Source organism: Sceloporus occidentalis, unplaced genomic scaffold, assembly GCF_023333645.1.
Source record: "Sceloporus occidentalis isolate IW3139 unplaced genomic scaffold, rSceOcc1.0.p SCAF_178, whole genome shotgun sequence".
Lineage (NCBI taxonomy): Eukaryota > Metazoa > Chordata > Lepidosauria > Squamata > Phrynosomatidae > Sceloporus > Sceloporus occidentalis.
The window spans coordinates 1,473,314-1,485,172 of record NW_028317158.1 but is presented as its reverse complement, the minus strand read 5'-3'; the positions used below and the strand labels follow the sequence as shown (position 1 = coordinate 1,485,172).

Here is an 11,859-nt window from a genome sequence, read left to right as displayed (position 1 = left end):
TGCTGTTTCCGAGACTCCGCGGATATGAATTCCACTTCATTCCACTTGGATCTCTTGATCGTGGCTGCGTTACCTTGCGTTGCCGGCAAATGTCCACTAAGAATTCTCTTTAAAGTTCACAAACCTTCACTTTAAGGAGAGAAACCTTCCAGAAGTTAAAGCTGCTGTTCCACCTCCCCTGCTGAAGACCCAAACCCCTCTCCAGAAAGCATTTTTTTTTTTTTGATTGTAAAATTTCACCTCATTCACAATTTTTCAGGGAACGCATAATTATCACGTGACACACATGCTGGCCCTGATAGGTTGTTGACACAATTAGAAAGCTTTTAAAAAGTGGGTTTTTTTTTTGTCATTAGACATTTAGAGAAATGATTTGCTTATTGCGCTAGAAAACTCAACTCATGTCTTGTCTACGTGGAACAACCTCTTTAATTCGGTGGGGTGAATTTACAGAGCCTGCTGAAGAGTTGAGGATTAAGCCCTGCCTAATGTATAATTCAAACAGCCGGCTTTCAAGCCGTGTTCTTCGAGGCAAACAAAGCTTAAGCACGATGAAGAATTTTACCGGATCTCCTATTGATAGCTTCCATAAACTGTGTGTCTCCAAAATGCTCTTCTTTGTTAGTTTCCCTAACCAAGGGCTGGCTTTAACTCTTTCAAGGAGGCCGATCCGAAACCTCATTCTGTACAGATAATGTAACGGCTTTCGGTAAATTCCCTGCGAATGATAGCTGCCGCCAACTGATTAGTTATCATAGAAAAGTCTGGGTTTAATTCCTGTAATATAACTTGGCATGTAGTATTTTGTTTTTTCTTTATTTGGGAAAATTGCCTTTTCTTTTTTTTTTAAATTAAATTACCTTAATTAAATAGCACGTATAGAAATTCTGTTATATTGATCACCGGAGGAGAATGTTTATGCCTTATTCAGTATATAGGAATCTCTACAGCCCTGTTGGATCTGTATGTTTAAAAAAACCTTTTTTTTTTTTGGCCATTCCTTTGGGTAATTACCGTAATTAAATCTTATATATATATATATATATATATATATATATATATATATATATATATATATATATATATATATATATTTTGTTTTGTTTTATGCAAAATGTGTCTATTCCACCATTTCCTTCAAATGCTGTGTAATATTGGGGAACATGCAGACTAGTTAAATGAAGTGTATTTTATGGTTGTATAGAATAAAATATTTGATTAAAAATTCTTTATCAATTCTAAAAATTGTATGCCTGTTGACTATTTAAGCGAAATACAATTTGTTAAAAAAAAATTAAAAAAAAAATAATAATAATAATTACATACACACTATCACTTTACATTCACAAATGTTCACATTCTGAGCTGTTTTGGGGATTCGTGCGTTCATAAGGGCGAGAAAACAATTTGACGCAGAAATTGTTGCCACATAAAATGTATCTTCTCCTTCATTTACTCCTCTGTTACTTCAGTTGTTATCGTCTGATAGTGAAGTATCTCTGCCCTGTGAAGATGTATGGATAACGTGATACACGCAAAATGCTGCTTATAGAAGACCCTTTAAAGGTTAAATTAATGTGTTCCTCCTTGAAAATGACAGTAAAAAAGCAAATAAGCATTTTTACTATTTCGAATAAAAATTCAGACACCGATTATGAGATTAATAACACTTTATTATATAATCAAATTTTTTTCTATTTCATCAACCTTAAAGCAGGTTGAAGAGGGGGCTACCTCTGGACTCACAAAGAGTCATTCTCCAGCCCGCAGGATAGGAAAAACCCCATCTTTGGAGGAAACCTATGAGGGACCATGTCTGGAAGAATTGCCCTTCCCTCTGGGTATTAAGAGGTTAATTCTATCTTGTAGATGGGGCAAAATTCAATTCAAAATTAAATATAAATACATGATCATAAACGTCGATCTGCAGGTTACAATCTTCGGATCTCTGTCTGGAGCCTGACACTCTGCGAATCTCTTTGCCGGAGAGCCGACACTCCGCAGATCTCTTTATCAGGCGACCAGCAATTTTTTACATGGTTCTTGCTGCTGTATTTGCTCCAGAGTGACGGCTTCACTCCTGTGTGGAGATCTGTGCACCTTCTGTTATGACATCACAATGGGGGGATAAAATGAAAAACTTTATTTACACACACATTTACAAAAACGTTAAGGATATTATAACCAGCACTGGGCATGGTTGAAAATAGTTGATGGGGGGGGCTATCAATAACCTACAACCTACTGAGTTTTATCAATGCAGAAGAGAGAAGTTACTACTGACAGGATGGTAGAAAAGTGGAACAGACTCTCAGCAGAAGTGGTGATGGGTAAAACAGCGAAGGAACTTAAAACAGACATGGGATAGTCTTATGGCGGGAAAAACCGACGACTGAATGGGGCCAAACCGGGTTTGATCTGCCGACACGCTCCAGGTTTCTATGTTTTTATGTTTAAATAAATAAATATATAATTTTGCCAAATGTTTATGTTTTGCTTTTCCCCCAGGTGCTATTAATCGATTTACATTTTTTTATTTTAAAATCTCCCGTGCCGTGTCAGCTGTATGAATGGGAGGCTCTGCACTGCCCTGGCTAAGCATGTTGAGAATTGCAGTAGTCGGGAGATCCGTCTTCTCTCATCATCATTTCCCAAACTCAAACATTATTTCCTGGAACCCGGAACAGACTATTTACACAGACACAGGGGTGTCCTGACGCTGCGTGATGTAATGTATACGGCGAGTAACCCGCCCCCCTCAGCACGGGGTATCCTGTCAGCGGGGCGGTTATTAATAAATACAGTTATTATACTTGTGCGAGTGGCCCTTGGGAGGGTATTTTGTAAGGAAAGCTTTGAGCGTTTGGTTACACCCTTCCCGAGTGAGGTGGTAGAGTCCGGGTCGGTTCAGTTTCGGTTTAGAGAGTTACGGGCGGGACGAGGCTTCTTCCTCCAGTCACCGCGAGCAGGTGAGTGAGAGCGGGGTGAGCGCGCACTGTACCGATTGGAAGGGAGGGGGAGGGACTGAGTGTGAGCACACACTGCACTGAGTGGGGTTTATAGTGAGTTCTGGTGTAATCTCTCCATCTGAAAGTGGCCGGGTTAGTATTAGGGCTGGGGGGGTGTAGTGGGGGCAGAAAAGAACTAGCTGGCCCCTCTAGTCTGACCTCTTTTGTCTTTGGTACTTCTGCTGGAAGTCTGTTCCTGGTATCTACTACCCTTTCAATCGATACATTTTGTTGTAAAGTCATCAGGGTGCGGAACGTCCTGCGGCAGTGGTGATGATGAAATAATTCCTTCTGTATGAGATGCCGGTGATGGGCCGTATGGTGATGCGTATATATTGTTTACCGGCCGGCGTAGATATGTTGTCCGTATGTGACGGGTGGGTGCAGCGAGTCGGATGCTGACGATAAAGTTTATTTAAAAAATGTTTTTTGGGCAAAATAATTAACCACCAGGATCCTTTATTTACTTTATGATCTCACTCTACAGAGTTAATGTATATATTATTATAAAGACGTAGAATGTTCCTGCAGATCGGCCCCATCCGGCCCCCGTCTAGTCTGTCCGTTTCTCCTGCTGTAAAGCCTCAGACCTTAATCAGTCGTTGGTCTCGTCTTAGATTCCGGAGCCGTATGCCCATCCCATGCATGTTCAATACCCTCGCTGTAAAACCTCTACCACATCTGCAGGGAGGCTGTTCTACTTATCTACCACCCTCTCGGTAAAACTTCCTTACAACCCATCTAAAATGTTTTGCTGTAGCCGGTATATATCACAGATCCCACATAAAGCGTTCCTATCGATTGCAGCGAGAGCGCTTTGAGCAGCCACAAGTGGTGCAAAAATAGGAGAGGCAGCCCTGGAGCTGCAGCTTCCTCTTAAGGTGATTTATTATTTATTTTTTTTCTTCCTCCTGGTTGACGAATGCGAACTGAAGTATTCACGCAGCGTGTTAATGGGCTTTCTATGGGACACTAGACTGCTGTGACGCACACACACTGACACATATACACACACGCACTGACAAATACACACACACGCACTGACAAATACACACACACACTGACGCACTGTTGTTGGCGGGCAGGCTGCGTGCCGTAGATGTCAGTTTGTGTAAACTTCTCTTATCACGCGTGACGTGTGTCCTGTGCTTCCCCCCCGATGCCCGTCGCGGTTTCCCAGGCTTCCTGTTCTTGGTGACGGGGTGTTTCCGGCCGCCGGGGATTGCGTAAGAGTCATGAATTTGTAGAAGTGCGGCGACCTCCGGGAGATGAGTCTTTAGTTTGTGTTTTTGTTTCCGGTGTGTGATGCCGAGTCTCCCGCCCGCCGGCGCCCTGGTTTTTAAGTGATTTTTCAGGCTGCTGGACCGGTTTTTATATTAAAGCTGCCATTTCATCTACTCTGCTGAACTTAACCCTTTAATAATAATCCTCTTTCAGCGCGGAGGCGTGTGGGGGATGGGAGGCCTTCATTGGGTTCTCCATGTGTCTGGTATGAACGTAAATACATTTTATTTTATTTGGCAGATTTATAAAGTCGCATTAACGTCTCGTCTCGTGTCGTTTCGCAGATCGCGCAGGACCGGCGACGTGATGAAGACTCGGACGTTCTGCTCGATAAAGTTTTAAGTGTTTGCGTTGGGAGAAGGTGGCCGCGGTCCGAGCTGCGGAGCCATGGCCTGTGGAGGCGGATTGGACGGCGTGGATATGAACTCCATCCCGCTCGTTGCCCTTAATTATAACGTAAGGCAGCGTCTGTCCCTCTACCTGAACCCGAGCGCGGTGGTCGCCTCCGACTGGACGCACTTGGCCGAGGAAATGGGTTACGAGTATCTGGAAATCCGGAACTTAGAGAGAGCTGCCAACCCCACCACGGCGTTACTGGAGGACTGGGAGAGAAAGTGCTACCGAGCCACGGTGGGCGGACTGCTGGAGACCCTGAAGAAAATCGAAAGGAATGATATCCTTACAGACCTGGGACCCCTCATAGGTGAGTAAATGTTTAAGGGGGGACTTCCACTGTTCTGACAGAGTTCTCGCTCTGTTATCTGATCCCCAATCTACTAGACAACCCCCCGACTCCTTATCATTCTGCCTGTGGGGAACAATAGAATGACTCGGTCTTAATCAACCAGCAGGACCTTCTGACTAATAAAAGTCTGATAGGGAAACCCCTTCATTAGCATTGCCATAATGCAGGGGTGTCCAACCTGTGGCCCTCCGGCTGCTGCAGGACTACATCTCCCATAATGCTCTTTCAGCTGAGGGGCTGGCTGAGGAGTAAGGGAGATGTAGTCCTGCAGCAGCCGGAGGGCCGCAGGTTGGACACCCCTGCCATAAAGCATCAGCTCAGTGCGGTGTTTGAGCCGGGAAAGTCACCCAAAATATCACACGACTGACGGCAACGGCGGCTCCAGGTCTGCAGATAAAGGGCGTTTATTGGGCTGCTGTATTTGGATATCTATTGCTTCTTAAACTCGCCAAGAGATTTCTTTACATTCTCCCTCCGTACCTCAGACAGGGTTTAGCCGGCGGCCGGTCGGCGTGTACAGACTAATGATCGGCTCTAGAGCTTTCTGACACCCGCCGGACCTCCTCTTTCCGGCTGCTTTTGTTTCCTCGTCGGGGGCAGAGGCGTGTTGGAGACGCTCTCCGTCTACGGTGGCCGAGTTTCACTCCGGACTTCCCTAAAGCTGCTGATCGGCCCAAAGCAGATTCTCTAAATAGGTTTAAATTCTGCTCGTCCTGCACGATGTCTGAGAAGACGTAGAAACACAGAATTTGATGGCAGATCGTGTAGTCCGCCAATTTTTACTGCTGTAAAGACTCAAACTTTACTTTTAAATTCCGTCTCAGCATCTGACCTTCTAGTGTAGACAACCTCCCTCCTGTCCTTTGTCCATTAAAATAACATTAAATGGATCAGAAATCCAGCGCAGACGGGGTTAATGTTGTAAATGACTATTGTAGCTGGAAACGGCTGATTTTGAATAGAATCTCTTCATAGGCATACAGAGGCCCTTTATCACTCCCATCACTCCTGTGTTCCAATGGCCCTTTATCACTCCCATCACTCCTGTGTTCCAATGGCCCTTTATCACTCCCATCACTCCTGTGTTCCAATGGCCCTTTATCACTCCCATCACTCCTGTGTTCCAATGGCCCTTTATCACTCCCATCACTCCTGTGTTCCAATGGCCCTTTATCACTCCTGTGTTCCAATGGCCCTTTATCACTCCCATCACTCCTGTGCTCCAATGGCCCTTTACCACTCCCATCACTCCTGTGGCTTAATTTGTCGGCGTGCGTCCCGTGTTGGTTCAGTTCGTGTTCCTGTGTAGATCTCATTTGTTGTAATGATGGAAGTTGAAGATCCTCTCGTGTGTTTCAGAGGCGGATTGCGAGAGGTATCTGAGGAAGCAGCAGGAGATGCGTCTGCGTCCTCCCCTACAGGTCGAGACCGTGGACAGCAGCGTGTCGCACGGGATCACCATAAGTGACGATCCCACCGGTAAGTGGCTACTTAAGCCCACCCACCCCCAGGTATCCCTGTTTCCTGCACTCATGCCCCCCCCCCTTGGGTCCAAATACCAACATTCCTAATGATGCCAATGCGGCCTCGGTCCGGAGGTTGCCCGGTTGGTAATGGTTTGCCGTTTGGTTCCCCTGTCGGCCGGCAGGTGCCGTCCCGGAGCTGTTTGACGCCTTCATATGTTACTGCGCCAAAGATATCTCGTTCGTCCAGGAAATGATCGTCCGCTTGGAGCAGACGGACCATAAGCTGAAGCTGTGCGTTTTCGACCGCGACGTCCTCCCGGGATCGTGTGTCTGGTCCATAACCAGCGAGCTCATAGAAAACAGGTACGGAACTTCGCTTACCTGTCTTACCCATCGCACGCGTCTTCCGAGGTGCCGGTCACCGTTTAATCTCCAAAAACGGACCAAAAAGTCTGTTTAATTTGTCTCTCCGCCGTTAAGCTGTTACCGGACGAGTGCTTTAATAACTGATGCTGATAACGTTAATGTCTCTGTTTGCAGGTGCAGGAAGATGGTGGTTATAATATCCGACGATTACTTGGACAGCAGAGAATGCGGCTTTCAGACCAAATTTGCTTTGAGCCTCGGCCCAAGTACGTATAAAATGCTTTAACGCAGAACGCCCGGCGATCTAATGTAATATGTCACGCCGGGTGGCGCTTAAAATAAGGATGAATCAGAGTGCACGTGCTGCACTCGGGCCTATGTCCTCCCCAGACATTCCTGCATGGACAAGGGGTTTGACCTGGCCCTCCTGCTCCCCTCTGCTCTGATCCACCCCCTTCCTGCTCCCCTCTGCTCTGATCCATCCCCCCCCACCACTGAATTCTGCTGCTCCCCACCATGGGAAGGTAAAATAAAGAATGGAGAAATTAGAGTTTTTTTACCTAATTTTCTCTATTGCTGAAGGTTTTTCCGTAAACGCCTTTAACGTTGTGACTCTACAGGTGCCAGCGAGAAACGCTTGATTCCTGTGAAATATAAGCCCATGAAGAGACCGTATCCGAGTATTTTGAGTTTCATCACGGTGTGTGACTACACCAACCCCTGCACGAAGATCTGGTTCTGGGAAAGGCTTGCCAAGGCTCTCAAGAAGTAACGTTCCTCGACGCTCGTCTTGAAGGAATCCTTATTTTTTTTTTTTGGCCGTTGTTGACGAATAGGAAAGAAAATAGGTTATTTTACAATCATCGCTCTCAGGACACGTTCTTGTAAATATTTTATATAGTTCTCTGGAAACAAAGTGTTTATAATAAAAGTAAAGTACGAGGCAACAGATAAATGTTAATTTCTCAAAGTGTAAAGGTGAATCATGGAAGTGCTGAGTAGGCGTCTTCTATATGAAAATGCATTATTACTGTTTATTTTTAATCTCTAAAATATATGTTGTGACGGTTTGCATACCTTGATATTTGTGCTTGGCTTTCCAGCCCCTAAGGAAGCAATTTCCAGTTGCACATATTATTCAGCACTTCCTGAGAAAGTCTGTGTATAGCAGATCAGGAAGAGTGCGATGGAATTCTGCTTCCCCCGTGTTCCAAATATCAAAAGCTACCGGTTGAGAAACACACATTTGTTAAACTACAATGAGCCCCTGCTTTAATGCCCAGAACAATATATGTATTCTCTCTTCCCTTGCATGGATACATCACTTGATTAATTTGCTTTTGTAGTTTATTTACTATTCTTCTTGAGATATATAATGCTCATTTTAAATTGAGATTTTTACTCTTAACTTTACATTCCACTGTGTGTAACAATGAAAAATTATATATATATATTACACATACACGCATATAATTTGGATTATATTATTTAATAAGCCAAGCACTCTGGACTCCAAGGGGTTACCTTGCCTCGGTACTAGCTTGGCTCGCCTTACCAACGTCAAAAATGATGCTTTCAAGTTTTAATGCATAAATGGGTGCTCTTTTTATGCTGGTTTTTTTTTTTTATATACCTGTGTATATGTGTGTGTGTGTGTGTGTGTATATATATATATATATATCCGTATATAATTTCACCTTGTACACACAACCGACACAGAATTGGTGCTTTTTAGTATATTTTTATATATATAATTATTTATTTCATATTCTTGGTAGCAGAGGGGAGTTTGTCAACTGATTCTAAAAGTATCTAATCACTTCCTTGTTTAGATGAATTAATTTGATTTTTGTCTGTGAATTATACTGTATGTGATTGTTTTAGGTATATTTAAATTTATTTTCCAAATATGTGCCATATTCTTGTAAGAAAAAAAAAATGATTTTAATATACTTTGATATTTCCACTAAGTGTCTCCTTTTTCCCCCCACATTACACCTTCACAGTACTTCTTGTTTTAAATCATGCTGGTGGCTCATGTTGAAAAAGTAATTATTTTCTAAATTTTGCCCCGTATTTTGTACGCTCTCGGATAAAGAAGGGTCCTGGGAGATGACACGCCATATTTTTTATTTTTTTTCTATGTGGGCCCTGATAAAGTATCACCTAAATATTCCATCTCTGTACATACAAAACAATGACCTGAAACAGAAGTTTTGCACAAGATTAGTCGAGACTGTTTTCAGTTCTGTTGGTGTAATACCTCCTGTCACCTGCAGGTGTCGCACTTTCATCACTAGTATCATAGTCTCGTTATCCGGAGAAAGAGAATCCGCTGTAAAGACTCAAAACCTCAATCGATCGTTGCTCTCGTCTTAGATTCAGACTCCATACGCCTATCCCGCGCATGTTTAAATGTTTTTTTGGGGGGGGGGGGTTGGTGGGAGGGGGGCAGCTTCATGTAGCCTTCCTAAAAAAAAAATGTTCAGACATCGCCTCTCTAGTGAGGGGATTTAAACATGCACGGGATCGGCATACGGTTCCTGGATCTAAGACGAGACCAACGACGGTTTGAGTCGTTACAGCAGGAGAAACGGGCTACTAGATGGGGGCCGATCTGTCGGCAGGTTCTGTGTTTCTATGTTTAAAAGAAAAAATGGCTGAAATAATACGGCTTAGTCTTAAGCATACATATTCATGAGCACAGGTGGTTCAATTGCCCGGCTTTCGCATCCACCCGTGGCAGTTGGCATCTATGACGGGATCCTGCAGGTAACATTGTCCGGAAGACCGGAGCTGGCAAAGACTGGACTGGAATATTTAATTCCATCGCTGCTCCCCGCTTAAATCAACAATCAACAACGATCAACAATTCGTCATTCGGTCCAATGTTTTTTTTAGGGGGGGGGGTTCTCTGCAGACCCCATCAACAAATCTCGTGCTGTGCTTGTATTTTGTTTTTCATAGAATAATTAGAATCCTCCTAATGTTTTTGGTCCACTGAGACATTAACCCTTTAATAGCCCATTGTGAAGATACTTTGTAGCGAGCCACCTAACATGCTATCCAAATGGCTCTAATACCCCTTCTCAGGTAAGCCTTGACTTGTTGTCATTTGTAAATGGAGTCACCTGCATTCAAGCAGGGATGTCGACCATACCATACTAGTATAAAAAGCACCAGCCTGGAGTCTTATATATGATACCAGCGGTATAGAATGGGAAGGAGATTGGGGTAAAAATAGGGCCCAACTAACTGTAATTGCAGGATGAGGTTCCTATATTACTTTGTAAGCGAAACGTATATTTAGTATTAAATTTTCTTTATATTCATGGAGTCTCTCACGGCCTCGGTATGGATTATACTCCAGACTGACCGTAGCAAGAGCGGAAACCCGCGCCAGGCCTCCAGCCCATATCAAATATGGCGCTAAATGACGCACTGAGTAACTTATCCACTGCAGCTAATTCCGCACATGTCGTTCGGTCACATGCAGCCAATCAAGGCCCAGGGAGGAAGTTGAACGAGCCAATCCGGTGTGTCTAGAGGCGGGCTATTTCAGCTTTGACGTCTTCGCCTGGCGTCCTACGCCGTCACCACCCATGTGGCCGGGGCGGCCATATTGAGTGAGGCAGAGAAGGTCTAGGCGCGTATTGTGTTTTAGCATGAGAATGGCTTTATATTGATTACACAGGAAGTGTTACATGAAATAGATTCTCACACCAGGAAATGATTTAACAGCAACAATGCTTTAGGAACATTATTTCATTTACCATTTTTGTCTTTGCTTTCCTAGATCTTAGTAATGTAAAGCTCAATACCCATAATTTATATATGATTTTAATATTGGGTATAGAAAAGCAATAATTGGGGCTCATGCCTTTAGTTCCCACTATAAAAAAAATAAAGTTTTCATCTTTCTGTACTGAGCTGGTAACTGGATTATGGGAAAGATGGAATATTTGGGTTTTTTCCCTCATATGCCTGCATTTTACTCATTAAATCTTATAAAACGAGTAGGTGTTCTTGATTTTTTTTATTAGTTTCTTGTTTTTCGTATAAATCAGCTGCTGTTGTTTCCATATCTGCCAAGTGTCCCTCTTTACAATGGACATTCCCTCTCTGTGTGTCTCTCATCCCGATGCCCCTTTTTTCTAGGAGCTCATAATGTTTGCCGCGTATGAGGGTATCGAAGGGTTCTAAACAAATGTTTTTTACAATAAATCTGTATAGAAACAGAAACAAGTGTTTATGAAGTAAGACATGCAAATACCATATTTGTTTAATTATAAGTTTGTTTTTTTCTCAAAAAATTATCACATCTTATAAACGAGGCCGTGTTTTATTTAGGCCGCAGAGCCCATTTCAGACTCGGGGCTTGTCAGTCACGCACTCAAACTCTCTCTCAAAGTCTCCCTACGGCCAGCCACTCCCATGTCCCTGTCTGCTCTCCTGCAGCTCTGTTTCTTCTCTTGCCTCTTCTTGTTCTTCTGTCTTCATTCACTTCTCATCAGCTCCGTTATACAGCTACTCACACAAAAGGGGCGGAGCCTCCATCCACACCGTATCCCTCCATTGGAGGCATAGGGGAGAGTCTTTCCCGTTGGTGCGCACCGTGGCTCCGCCCTTTTGCGGAAGTCCTCTTTCTCCGCTTACCTTTATGTTTTATCACCTACCCATGATCCTCCAGAATGTGTTTTTGTTAATGCTTATGCATCATTCCGGACCCTTCTTATTCTAAATTAATGTATGTCTTAAACAATACAGTCTGCATGACATTCTAGATTGTAAGATCCTTTGAGCTCTCCTTACCGCTTGTTCCTGTAACTTCAAATTGTTATGTGACGCTCTACTTGTTATGTCCTGTTTACCCATTGTACAGCGCTGTGGAATATGACAGCGCTATAAATCAATAAATAATAGAGATGACAGCACTGGGCAGACCCGTTGATGAGGATATATTAAGCTGTCGTCTCAGATTCACGGTAAC

The 11,859-nt window shown here is 43.6% G+C and overlaps 1 protein-coding gene across 1 annotated transcript; it reads left to right on the top strand.

Annotated features, from left to right (window-relative positions):
* Window positions 1-4,679: 4,679 nt before the first annotated feature.
* Window positions 4,680-7,641, top strand: LOC149278873 (myeloid differentiation primary response protein MyD88-like). Its single transcript, XM_089501661.1, has 5 exons — window positions 4,680-4,995; window positions 6,397-6,516; window positions 6,686-6,866; window positions 7,044-7,135; window positions 7,490-7,641. The coding sequence occupies exons 1-5, from the start codon at window positions 4,680-4,682 to the stop codon at window positions 7,639-7,641; spliced, it is 861 nt and encodes a 286-aa protein (XP_089357787.1).
* The last annotated feature ends 4,218 nt before the right edge of the window (window positions 7,642-11,859 follow it).